Source organism: Truncatella angustata (assembly GCF_020726525.1).
Source record: "Truncatella angustata strain MPI-SDFR-AT-0073 chromosome Unknown BKA67scaffold_5, whole genome shotgun sequence".
Classification (NCBI taxonomy): Eukaryota; Fungi; Ascomycota; class Sordariomycetes; order Amphisphaeriales; family Sporocadaceae; genus Truncatella; species Truncatella angustata.
In genome coordinates, this window is record NW_025763385.1 from 966,932 (window position 1) to 978,953 (window position 12,022).

The window sequence follows — 12,022 nt, forward strand, 5'->3', positions numbered from 1 at the left end:
GTATTTATATATATATATATCTATAGAGGTTTATAGCAAGTGTTACTCTAGTCGTCTTCCTAGCACAGTTAAAGCTCGGAGTCCTCGTTCCTTTGAGCATGGTTGTCGTCTCGTTTATAAACTCTCTTTCCGGCAATCCACGTCTCGCGCACACGGAAAGTCCTCAGATGTTCGATATTTGTCTCTTCAAGCGGCTGGTCGATGACGACCCAGTCGGCGAAGGCTCCCTCCTGGATAACGCCTGCCTTTCCCTTCAGGAAGGCACCGTACGCAGGCGCCACGCTGAACCCGCGCAGGGCCTGATCAAGGCTCAAGGCTTCCTCCGCATGCCATCCATCCGGCTGGTCGTCAGTACCGCGGCCGGTGTGCGGGCTTCTTCTGGTGACAGCGGCGTAGATACCCTGAAAGGGGTCCGGAGGTTCGACGGGGAAATCACTACCGAGGATAGGAGGGATGTCAAGGAAAGATCGCATTCGGTATGCTTCTTTGCTCGTTCGCTCCTTTCCAAGACGCCTCTCTGCGTACGCCATGTCTGACGTCGCATGTGTAGGTTGAATCGAGGGAATGATACCGATGGCATGTATTCGAGCTTGGTCGTCCGGGTGGATGATCTGAGAGTGCTCGATGCGGAATCGCCTGCGCGATTGGCATGCAGCTAGGCTCTCACCTGGACAGACTGATTCTAACGCGGCAGACATGGCATCTACCGCATATCTGTTGGCCAGATCACCAATAGCGTGGATATTGACTTGAAAGCCTGCTTCTGCCCATATTTTCGCCACTCTTGTCAATTCGGTGCCATTGACCAGCAGCGACCCAGACGTATCAGGCCGGTCGGAGTATGGGTCTATCAGGGCGCTTCCCCAACTACCGAGTGCGCCATCAGCAAACAGCTTTACACTCTGTAGGCTCAGGAATCCATCCTCTCTTACGTGCTTTTGGGCATGTTCGGGGCAGAAAGTATTTCGCTCGTCGCACTCAAGCATTCCATATACTCGGAGTGTCCAGTCTTCGGTGCCAGCGAGCTCCTTGAATAGTGCAGCGTTTCCAGGCGAGACTCCGGCATCGGCCATGCCGACAAGTCCGACCTCGTTCAACTTAGACATTGCGCTTTGGAGGAATCTCTGCTTCTTTTTGTCGTTCGGCTTCGGCCAGATGGACATGACCGTCTCCATGGCATTGTCGCAGAAAACACCCATGCCGGGGTCACGGACAATCTCGCCGCCTGGCACGTCGGGAAGATCTTCCGGCAACAGGTCAAGTACAGCTTGCGAGACCCAGATGCAGTGCACATCGACCCTGTCAAGCATAATGTACATTCCCTTGAACCGTTCATTGGATTCAAGATCGCTCTGTCCGTTGTTAGTTGAGCAAGCTGGCCTAGGTGGTATTGCTGGTACCACTTACAGCAGTCGGCATCCGACCCAAAGCCATTTGGTCCCAGCCGACGCCACGAACCCATTCTTCTCTACTACCGGCATCCGTATTGGTGCTGAGATACGTGTCGATACGTACACTGATATCCTCAAACGATCCTGATCCAAAAAGGTCCACGGAGTTCAAGAACTCTCCATACTGGAGCAGATGGCCATGACCATCCCATAGTCCTGGAATGACATGACCTTCATGGTTTTTCCTGGCCCACTCTTTGAAGTCTGGCTCGTTATACACTTTCTTAAAGACGCCCGACGGCGATACTGAGAAGCAGTTCGCGTGTGGCCCAGAGGACGAGTGGGTTCTGACAGATTGGTAGCAGTAGGTCTCGCTGAAAAGATAATCGGCAAGTCCCCCACGAAGTTTGAACACCCCAGCCAGTCCTACCACTGCTGCAGAAGTGATGAACCAAAGGCTGCCGTTCTCAGCTCCAGCACGGGGGCGGAACCACTCCATGCCGCTGTTATTGACAGAAGCTAAGTTAGTAAATGGCTGAGGGAGTGGCGGTGTGGACCAGTCCAATTCACAGTAAAACGTGTGAAAAGTTCCAGTCTCGCACACCTGTGTAGCTCGGAACCCTTTTGAGAGCAGGCGATGCTTCACTACACCACCAATCGCTCAATGGAAAGTTTTAGGACTGAATTTGAATGCCAACTGTCCGTGACGGAATGTTCAATATCGACACATACCAACCGAGACCCGCTTTTCAAGCTACGTCCCGAACGCAACAACAGGGGTTTTAAGATAGGACTGCATAGCGCTATCGGCACCCGTGGACCTTTCCCAAATAACTAAATCCCGAGAAGTTTAATGGGATGATTGAATACGGTCGTCGCCGCGAGCCCTCGTGACGCATTTGTCCACCTAAAGCAGTGATTTACCTTGAATTTTTAGGCGCAGTCGGTGCAAGTGCATCGCTGTGGCAATGGTAGGAGCTGAACAGCTTACTTAGCTACAACCGTGCATTGGTGGTTGTAGATAATCTGTGCCTTGTGCATTACCAGTGTAAGTGTACATATTCCGAACATGAAAGCTAGCTGGATTTCCAACCCTCCGATGCCAAAATGATCAAGACCTTTGATGAAATCCTCCGCAGCTCTGACCCCAGTTGAAAGCTGCCACTTTTGCATCGCGTACGACGCCTGACCCGTATACAATGAAATGATTGGTTTGTCGAACTGTGATGAGGCTTCGAAAATTGAGAGAGGCCAAGGTTATAATTCTAGCAACTGGTGCGAAATAGAAAGTCGGCACACTGCGGGGCAAGGTCAGCTCAAGCTGCTCGGAACCACCAGACCGCCCTGCGCCGTAGGTCTTGGTTACCGCATTTGTCCTGAGTTGGGCTTAGGAAAAGACTGCCTCCAGTTTCGACATCGGCATAACACAGTGAGGTATCGTCGTCGAGGTCGTTAAGTGTACATATCCAAACTGTCAATGTCAGCCTGCGCACTTGAGGTGGAGTACTTCGGAAGAAAAGCTCTCCAATAGTGAAATCAATTTATCGGTATCCTCCCAGATACATTCCCATCTTTACATGACCATAAAGACGTTACCGCACCAGCTGCTGTCAACAATGGACCAAGCCGCAAGTCTTCGCAAACTTGCACAGACCGATGTGATACAGGAGTTGTCGGTCAATGATTACATGCCTGTGTTAAGCAGCCCACCTTTCACATGGGTCGACGGCACTTTCAACACAAGGGATTTGGGTCTCATTCCAGGCAGTCCAATCCGAGCGCAATTTGTCTTCCGATCGGGAAGCTTAGCTCACGTCACCGACCAAGGCATGAAAGCGATCGAAGGACTTGGTGTCAAGCGAATTTTTGACCTGCGATCGCCAGAAGAACGCACGCATGCTCCAGATCCCGAAATCCCCGGCATTGAAAATACATGGATACAAAGCGCGCAGCCGGAGTCGAAGGTGGACTTAACGAAGTTCATTTCTGGCCTGGGAGAGGTTGGTTACGAGGAAATGTATCTCGAGGTCATTGACATATACCAAGCTGCTTGGAAGGCCATCTTGGGACATGTACGGGACAGACCACAGGAACCTTTCATGTTTCATTGTACAGCAGGTCGCGATCGAACAGGTGTTATCTCAGGCCTTTTGATGGCCTTGGCGGGTGCATCAGCAGATGCTATATCACTCGACTATATGCTTTCACGCATCGGCACAGAGCCAGTGCGTCAGCTGCTCCTCAAGTTTGCCATGGCCGGTGCCAATGCCCAAAGTACAGAGGAACCAGGATTTTACAATCTTTGTCAGTTGCGGGAGGAAAGCTGGAACGCGTTCGTCCAAGGTGTCCAGAGAGATTACGGCGGCTTTGACCAATTCGTCACCAATGTATTGGGTTTTTCGCAGAAAGATCTGGCGAAGATCAGGAATAACCTGACTGAAACGTAGTTTTTCAAGAGAGCCATAGCGAGACCCTATGTGTGGTAATGCAATACGTGTACCGGTATGGCCGAATAGCTTTCCAGTTGAGATCCGTACTCATTCACTACACTGCTTGTTGACTCCAATACCTCTTCGCCATGAGGTCGATGACCCCTGGAAAGCGCAGGGTTGCAAACACCAATGTCCTTGGTCTATGCACTATGCTTTTTGCGCTATTCTCGCATGAAGGACTGCTCTTTGAGCAGTTGGTGTTGATTGCTCAGATTTCCAAAATGATGCCGTTAAATTATCGGCTGGTCGGCAGGTCTTTCCGATCGTTGATGTTCTCAAGGCGTGATGAACTGACGTACTGATCTTCGTGTTAAAGCTCGGGTAAAACAGGCAAGATAAGCTGTGATTACATACGGTTGACCAGGCCGAAGGCAGGATTTTTGACCAGAAGTTTAGTCTAGACCTCAGTCTAAATGATGAAACAGTTCCAGAGTAAGGATCTGGGACTCTTTTTCAATGTTTCCACCAACCAGACTATCCTGCTAGGTCAGGGTACGGGTTGTTGCCAAGTGAACATCAAAAGATAAGACACAACCTTGAAGCCGAGATTTGTGTGTGTCAACGTGGCTTATGTTTGCAGAATGACATCACAGCAGCCACCCAACGTTGGAAGTCCTAGACCCTGGCTGCCTGGCAGCCCTGGAGACATGGCGCCCCACTCGCTAGACCCCGCGTTGCCGTCATAAGAAACTTGGACCCTGACGCTATGCCCTATTCAAGCTCAACCTGGAATGTTGGAATGCCAACTTTCGGCTCTAAAGAGCTCTACGCAGTTCGTGTCGTACGCGCATTTCGAGCCTCGTAAACCAATAACAGTGAAAAGTCAGGAGACCCTGAAAAGAAGCTGATCTGCAAGGTCTTACACCCTGCAGCCGGATAACTTTGATGTCATGGCTATCTTGGTTGCCGCTATCCGGTGTTGCATCATTGGATCTCTACCTTGGAATTAGAGCGATTCCAAGATGCTTCAGATCTCTCGATTTGTGTATATAAGAGTGTCATTATCATCCCCGAGGAAACACTAATTCTCCATCATCATCAACAACTACAATCACAAAGCAATACATAAACTCCTGCTACCATAAACAACTATAACATACCAAAAGACTCAAGTCTAAATTCAAATCAACTTTCAAAATGCATCGCTCACACCACACCACCACCACCACCACCACTCGCCGTGGAATTTTCGGCCGCAAGCATGTGGTTCATCACCAACAGCGCAAGCCCTCGCTCGGCGACAAGATCTCCGGTGCCATGCTCAAGCTGAAGGGCTCATTAACGCATCGACCAGGCCAGAAGGTTTGTCATACTCCAATACTCTATAGCGTTGACAGACGCATCTAACTAAAACTCTAATAGGCTGCGGGGACTAGAAGAATGCATGGGACAGATGGCCGTGGTAGCCATCGCAGCGCTCATCACACCACCACTCGCACCAGTCGCCGCACTGGTCGCACTGGTCGCTACTGGTAAATCCAGAGAGACGTGTACCAGTTAATGAAGGGGAGGACCTTGTATAATATCTTGAAGCGATGATACCCTGGAAGTTGTAACGCCTTGTACGATTATACGATACTAGCAGAGCGCTACTTGAATTGTTAATATTATGTATTACGTTTAACACCATCAACTGCACGATGCTAAATGCGTGATCCTTCAAGTGACGCTCCCCAAAACCTATGAGACATGCTTCTAATCCCGCTCCAGTAAGGCATTGGTGGTTCGCAAATGGTTGTCACACAAAGCGCCGTATTGGTGAACTGCACCACCTGTACAGCTGTCAGGCTGCTTCGTAGGGAAAACAGAATCCATTATTATGGTCCCAATGCTGCAGACCTCGTACCGAAGGAACCGGGTAAGCCTTGGTATTTACATCGACGCTGGTGTTGGACTTTGTTGAACCTTCGAACTATTCAGTGGTCTTTGATACCCGTGGGGATTGATAGCTACATTAGATCAAGTGTGCTTGTTGGGTAACCTGCATCAGAGGAAGCCGACAAGCCTTGCCGGATTAAACTTGGACACAGCGCTGCATGGAGGATGCATTGGGGGCGTGTATTGAAGCCTTAATAAACCGTGTTGGAATGCTGTTCCATGTTGGCTGAAGCATAACGGATCTCAAAAAGTCAGTCCCAGTCCCGGGAAAAGCGTTCAACTCTGAATAAAATCTTAGGCTTCGTCCAATAGAACAACTTGGCAAGAGCGGATATAGAATCTCTTCTGCTTGGTTTCCAAGCTCTGCCAACGTCGTGCACGCTATATCAACCTGTCCGAAGGATCGCGCGCTATACTCTATCAAGATTCGGCGAACGCCCCACTGCACCACAAATGGGGCAGGCTGCGATGAATGCATCGCCACAACCGGTGTGACTGTTCTTGTCAACACAATCTGAAAATACATTATGTTCGACATAAAACAATGTAACCATCAGCAACACTCTTCTATGACAAAAGATAACTTGGTATGTCGTAGCTGAGTATGTTGAGCGGCCATAATTCTTACCACATCCCTCCCACCGTCGAAGTGTCATAGACACCCACTATGATCACCAACTTTGAAAGCTTGCCTGGCGAGTTACAGTCTACTATATTTCGTTTACTAGACCCCATCGCTCTGGTCAATTTCAGTCAAACAAACAAAACGTTCCGAAATATCATCAATCCAACACGTCAACATTTCATCGAGCGCCTTTTGGCGATCGAATGTCTCGAAAACTTTGGCGGTCCTACGCTCCATTTCAACGCCCGAGATAACGCCCAGAATCCGGCGTGGGACAATGAAAAAAATTAAAGAGATGAGATGGACGTGCACCCATTGCCTCCGGTTACTCAATCATTTACATTTTGACAACCACTCTTTGCTGCGTCTAGGCTACAGGAAGCCATTGCCGGGCACTCAAGCTGCCCTTCCGTGTACATCATGGGAACCAACTGGTCACGTAGCCTCTAAAGCTGTCCAGAAGAGCAGAGGAGCATTTTCTCAAGCGGAAATAAAAAGGCTTAAACGCCAGTATGCTATCGCGGTGACTCTCAACTGGGGCCAAAGCAGATATTCGCAAGCCGCTTGGAGCCGCCTGACCGATTACCAAGATGCTGGGGTGGAGGGGTTCAAAGACATGTCGTTGTCAGCCTTCGAGTTGCTAACGGCACTCAAAGAAACACGTCTACTGGATAATGCAGCCAAGTCGGTAGAGGGGCAAATCTGTGGTTATAAACGTCGCTTGCGACGATGCAACGAATGTCGATACCAACTGGGTGACCTCAGGTCGCACATTATTCCTGCGACACAAAACCCGGGCAATGTATCATATCTCACAGGGGCTCGCATTGGGACGGAAAGCGTACCCATTGTCAGGAGCCGTCACCTTCCATTCGCAAGTTTCGCTCATAGATACTTCCCGAGCTTGTTCACAAATTTGGCATCCTACACTCCACTCGTAAATGAAGCTCCTACCTTCCAAATTTATAGGCAAGACTCACGAGATCGTTTCTTTACCACTTACAGAATCCGGTGTCCTGGGTGCGAAATTTGGAAAGAGATGGCTAATTTCCGCTGCGGTAATCTCTGGCCGAAGTGGTGGCCAGCGCATCGTCATCGCTGGGGTAGTAATTATTTCAAGAATTGGGATGAGACACCGGTCAACAAGGATTTCATTGATTCATTACAATGTAATTCATGTTATTCAACCTCGCACAGTCGAGACGCACTCGCCAAGGTTTTATTGTCTTGGTATTGCCAAGTCCTTGTGGCCGAGCTGTGGCTATTGCATAGGCATATTACTTTGGGTTGGAGTCTGCTCTGGGACTCGGTCGACGTCGATCAAAACAGGATAAGCCCTGGAGACTGGTACGCCTTAAAGAAGTACCACTTCGAAATTCGGACCGAGATCCTGGCCGGATTGCCGTACAAAAACACAGAAGCTTCGGATGGGTCAAGAAGACAGGTCACTTACATCGAGGCGGATTCAAACACGTTATATATGATGAACCAGAGACACAAGCAGGTCCTTCGAAATTGGGACAGATGGTTCAGGCAAAAGGAGAACGACCCTGATCATGACGCGGTTGAATGGAATGACTGGTTCCAGTCATGGTTACATGGATATGACAACCTCGAAGCGCAGTGGGTATGGTTCAGAGACTGCCAGAAAGAACTTCTAACAAAGCCTGAAGCCGTTATTGAGTGGGCACTCGGCGACAAAGGCGGTGTTGACGTTCAGCCCCATGACATCTGGAAGCAAGTCGCCACGAAGCTGAGTAAGAACTGGACATCACCAGAGATAATGGAACTGTGAAGCAACAATTTAACATATGAATATAATAATCGTGTTGGTAAAGCTTGCAGCACAGACATCTGTACAACGTTGCAGCAGACATTTAGACAAGAGCATCATAAAAATATATTCTGGGACTTGTATCTTCAGGACTTATCTTGTGTGACCAGTTTACATGAGATTTTGCCAATCTTCAAAGCTCTGGCCTGTCTTAGTCCTCAGATCGGGACTTCTCCTCAAGCCTACCACCTTCTCATCCCCATTCTGCATACGTACCCTAGGTTCTTCGAAACTGACAGTCAAGTCTTTCTTCTCCCCATCTTTGTTCTTGAGAGTGCTCTCGATGGCCATACTGTTGGCGCCGATACCACCAACTTGGCTGGCCGTGCTGTCGATGTCAACAGAACCCGCTTCGCTGGCCGCATCTAGAGACCAGCTTTTGTCCGCGCTCTCCGCGTAGGCATTTCTTTCATGCTTGGCATCCCGGCCAAAGTCGCGCTTGAGACGCTCGACGCAGAAGTCGCCCAGTCTCTCATATCTCGTGACTAGATTGGCGCCAAGGTCATGGATCTCAGCCAGATCGTGGGCTTCGTCGGCCTTGGAGAGAGCGAGGCAGATGTCTTGTCGCCTGAGCGTGTGCAGCTTCATATACGACATACACTCGCTCTCCAGGTTTGCGAGCTTGGCCCGTAGGTCCATTTCCATATCGGCTGATGGGAAAGAAGCGTCTGCGTCCGAAGAAAGCTGGTTGACCGGGACAAGTAGACGGGAAGATCTTGACTTGCGCAAAATATATATAGAATAATATGAAACGCTCTATCGAAATTATTTGTGCTGTGATGATGAGAAATACGACAGTTGCTGTCATGATCCTTGATTATATAGCCAGGACATAGGCTTTGTTGCCTGAGAAGCGCTTTGTCAAAAGCGATATCGGTGCTTTGAGTTCCACGACACAACGCATTTGCTCAAAACCCTGTCAATACCATTGTAACAATGATACATGGGCTCTGAAAGAGAGCGACAGCAATTTCTGCGCCTCCTGATTATGCTTTTGTCCCCAGCTTCGCTGATACGAGTGTTGAATACGAGTATCATTCAGATGATGTTTGGTGGGTATATCTTATGAGAATGCCATAGAAGGGGATAGACTAGAGCCACTGTCGTTAGGTACCAGTCAGGCAAGAGCAGTGTCACACCTAGACATGCGCGACAAACGAGCGCCCAGGAACCGAGGCAGAACGAGCCTGGGCAGAAATGCGATCATAAGAGATGGAACGCACCCTGAGATAACACTCAATTGGGCGGCACAATATTTAATGGCAATAAAAGGAGCCCTAAATGCCCTAGATTGTCTCCGGGCCTTTGACTAAACCAGCTTTGTCGTTCAAATGGGTTAATAATCAGTTAAAATCCTTCAGACGAATTTCCATATGCGGATCATAGTAACAATTATACATTGCGTCTAAAGTTCTTGAGGCCTCCGTCATTCGACGAGCCTCTGATGTGCAGTTCTTTCGTTCAACGATTGAAGACTTGAGATCTTGACCGGCCGTAGTTGCTCGCTGATACCAGCTGTTGATATATGCTTCAGGGCAGCTTTAATTTTTCTTAATCGCTGTGACTTTTACGATGCACAGTGATCATAATAGCTACAACTCAATAGTCGAGCTTCTCGTGCAATAGCCAGCACCTTGTAATTGATACATATCTCCAGATCTAGTCATCCCATCGCATTCCTGGCACTAACCTTTCAAAGAGCACACGCGATTGCATTGACTAAAATGGTAGAGCCGGTTCCATCTTCCGCGTGCATCATGAACGTAAGCTGTGCTGCTGGAGTCGCTTCTTCGCCGGATTTTTGCAGCTGAACGCCTTTGTCGGAAAGTCATGGCTTGCTGCAGTGGCAATATGGATCCCCGCAATCCAACACGCACATCGATAGCCGACTTGCAGTCATGAGCTACGGTTTCGTGATTTCTTTGGCCTTGCTGGCGGTGGAAAAATCTGCATGAACGATATTTCGATCCGCCCAGCATTTGGACAGGTCAGTTATTCCCATGCATGGGGGTTGGGTATCTCCAAAAGGTGAGGAAATGCGTACTCAATCATTGCTGCAGCCTTGCCCGTAACGATGCCGGCCGTGAGTAATCAGTGTTGTTGGTGCTGATAGTGCGCGTGGATGGAAACCTCTATTTAGTGACGACTAGGAATTTACAGCAAAACCCAGTCACAAGCCACCGCCCATCGTCCTTCGGTACCCAAATCCACTTCCCAGAATGGCTTAGCAATCGCTACAACAGAGCCAACTATGACTTCGTTCCTTCTTGCTAATCCAACTAAACGACCTTCTCCTGCGAGCATCACTTTCACGCTGGAGGGCGCTCGCGTTTGATAAGTTGAAGTCTCCGTCACATTTCGGCCCCTGATTAGGAACATTCCAGAGCCACGTCGAACTTCCTCAACGGAGATTTTTGCGATGAAATCTTCGTCTCGTTTAGGTCCGACATTGGCTTCTATATCCATCAGCCAATCTCGAACCTCGGCTGCGAGACCTCCCGGCACGTCCCTGGTGCCCCTCCGTCGTGGCGAGAAAGCATCTGGCAAGGGGTCTCGAGTGGATGCTTCCGGCCGCTCAACTGGAACAAATCGTGGTGCGCTATGGAAGGTTGGTTGTTGGGCGATTCGTCCTTGCAGATCTAACGCATCTGAGCTCAAGTCGGAACCCAGTTCGTGCGCATCATCGGATCGCTCATCAACAGATTGTGTGTCCTCAATTACGTTCAATTCGTCCGCAAGTGATAAATCAGAGTCAACATCATTCTCAGAAAAGACCGACAGCCGCCGCCGCCGCTTTGGGGTCGGACCGTCCCGATCGATATCCTCAAAGGATTCATAATTAGTGGCAGTGACTACCGAGGATGTAGGAATTGAATCCGCCTCAATCGAGTCACTAAAGGTTCTCGAAGGCTGTATGTCCGGCGGGGAGCTGTCGATGACATCACTGATGCTCTCTGTTTGTCGTAAACGTACAAACGTGGACGGACGCGCTGGAGTAGACGAAGACAGGGTATCCACGGGCTCACGCGGGGTAGAGTGAAGTGAGAAACGCGGAGTTGCGCGAAATTGCTTTGACCCGCTTGGAAGTGGTTTCGGAGAATCATTGCGTTGAGTTCCAGGAACGAGAAATCTGTGAGGCGCAGGCGTCTTTTAAAGGGTGTTAGTATTGATCGCAGTGAGCAATGTAAAATACGTACTGAAGGAGGTGCCATGTTGCGAAAAGCACCAGATTCATCAACCTGATTCAATTGTCGCTCTTATCACCAAGAAATCCCTTCACAGTCTGTCTTCCACAGCCTGATTATGCAAGAGCACTTCATGTTGAAAAATGCCATCGGACGAAAATCCTATCACGACAGGACAGACGGTCGTGATCGCGAAGTTCAGTGCATTATCAGTTCAAAAAAGGCTTGAATACCGCTTCAGAGCTTGAATAATCAAAAGTATCAATTGTGATAAGCAAAGGCAGTGCTGAGAATCAGAATGACGACTCGACTCGACCGCTAGACAGTGCCACTGACTAACCCAACCCCACAACCCGCCACACAGCTGCCATACGCTCAGCATGACTGTACGCATCTCGCGTAATGCCAAATAATCAAGCATCTTCCGCAGACACTTTCGCAAAGACAGGTGGATTGAATTAATATAAGTTTACGGCTATGACCGATTTCTCTGAGCGCAAATCTTCAAGCATTATAAGACATGATAAGGCGGCATAATTTATTCAAACCTATTTTCTCATTATGAACACGCATTTCGATCACAAATGCTTTATGCGCATGTTCATTTTCTTTTCTTT

The 12,022-nt window shown here is 49.0% G+C and overlaps 6 protein-coding genes across 6 annotated transcripts; 3 read left to right on the forward strand and 3 right to left on the reverse strand.

The window, feature by feature from the left end:
• Positions 1 to 68: 68 nt before the first annotated feature.
• Positions 69 to 1,890, reverse strand: BKA67DRAFT_519578 (amidohydrolase; the record flags this gene model as incomplete). The annotated part of the gene is made up of 2 exons (XM_046098109.1): positions 69 to 1,352; positions 1,408 to 1,890. 2 exons carry the CDS (start codon positions 1,888 to 1,890, stop codon positions 69 to 71), a joined length of 1,767 nt encoding a protein of 588 aa, XP_045957060.1.
• Positions 1,891 to 2,766: 876 nt separating this feature from the next.
• On the forward strand, positions 2,767 to 4,102 carry BKA67DRAFT_301292 (protein-tyrosine phosphatase-like protein). Its single transcript, XM_046096075.1, has one exon. The coding sequence runs from the start codon at positions 2,969 to 2,971 to the stop codon at positions 3,836 to 3,838; it is 870 nt and encodes a 289-aa protein (XP_045957061.1). The 5' UTR covers positions 2,767 to 2,968; the 3' UTR covers positions 3,839 to 4,102.
• Positions 4,103 to 5,020: 918 nt separating this feature from the next.
• BKA67DRAFT_659458 (uncharacterized protein) lies at positions 5,021 to 5,359 on the forward strand (the record flags this gene model as incomplete). The annotated part of the gene is made up of 2 exons (XM_046107442.1): positions 5,021 to 5,185; positions 5,246 to 5,359. 2 exons carry the CDS (start codon positions 5,021 to 5,023, stop codon positions 5,357 to 5,359), a joined length of 279 nt encoding a protein of 92 aa, XP_045957062.1.
• A 789-nt stretch (positions 5,360 to 6,148) lies between these two features.
• On the forward strand, positions 6,149 to 8,181 carry BKA67DRAFT_646811 (uncharacterized protein; the record flags this gene model as incomplete). Its single annotated transcript, XM_046105922.1, has 2 exons — positions 6,149 to 6,348; positions 6,490 to 8,181. The coding sequence occupies exons 1-2, from the start codon at positions 6,289 to 6,291 to the stop codon at positions 8,179 to 8,181; spliced, it is 1,752 nt and encodes a 583-aa protein (XP_045957063.1). The 5' UTR covers positions 6,149 to 6,288.
• Positions 8,182 to 8,331: 150 nt separating this feature from the next.
• BKA67DRAFT_536507 (uncharacterized protein) lies at positions 8,332 to 8,865 on the reverse strand (the record flags this gene model as incomplete). The annotated part of the gene is made up of 1 exon (XM_046100165.1): positions 8,332 to 8,865. The coding sequence occupies one exon, from the start codon at positions 8,863 to 8,865 to the stop codon at positions 8,332 to 8,334; it is 534 nt and encodes a 177-aa protein (XP_045957064.1).
• A 1,509-nt stretch (positions 8,866 to 10,374) lies between these two features.
• BKA67DRAFT_536508 (uncharacterized protein) lies at positions 10,375 to 11,432 on the reverse strand (the record flags this gene model as incomplete). The annotated part of the gene is made up of 2 exons (XM_046100166.1): positions 10,375 to 11,367; positions 11,418 to 11,432. 2 exons carry the CDS (start codon positions 11,430 to 11,432, stop codon positions 10,375 to 10,377), a joined length of 1,008 nt encoding a protein of 335 aa, XP_045957065.1.
• Between the last annotated feature and the right edge of the window lie 590 nt (positions 11,433 to 12,022).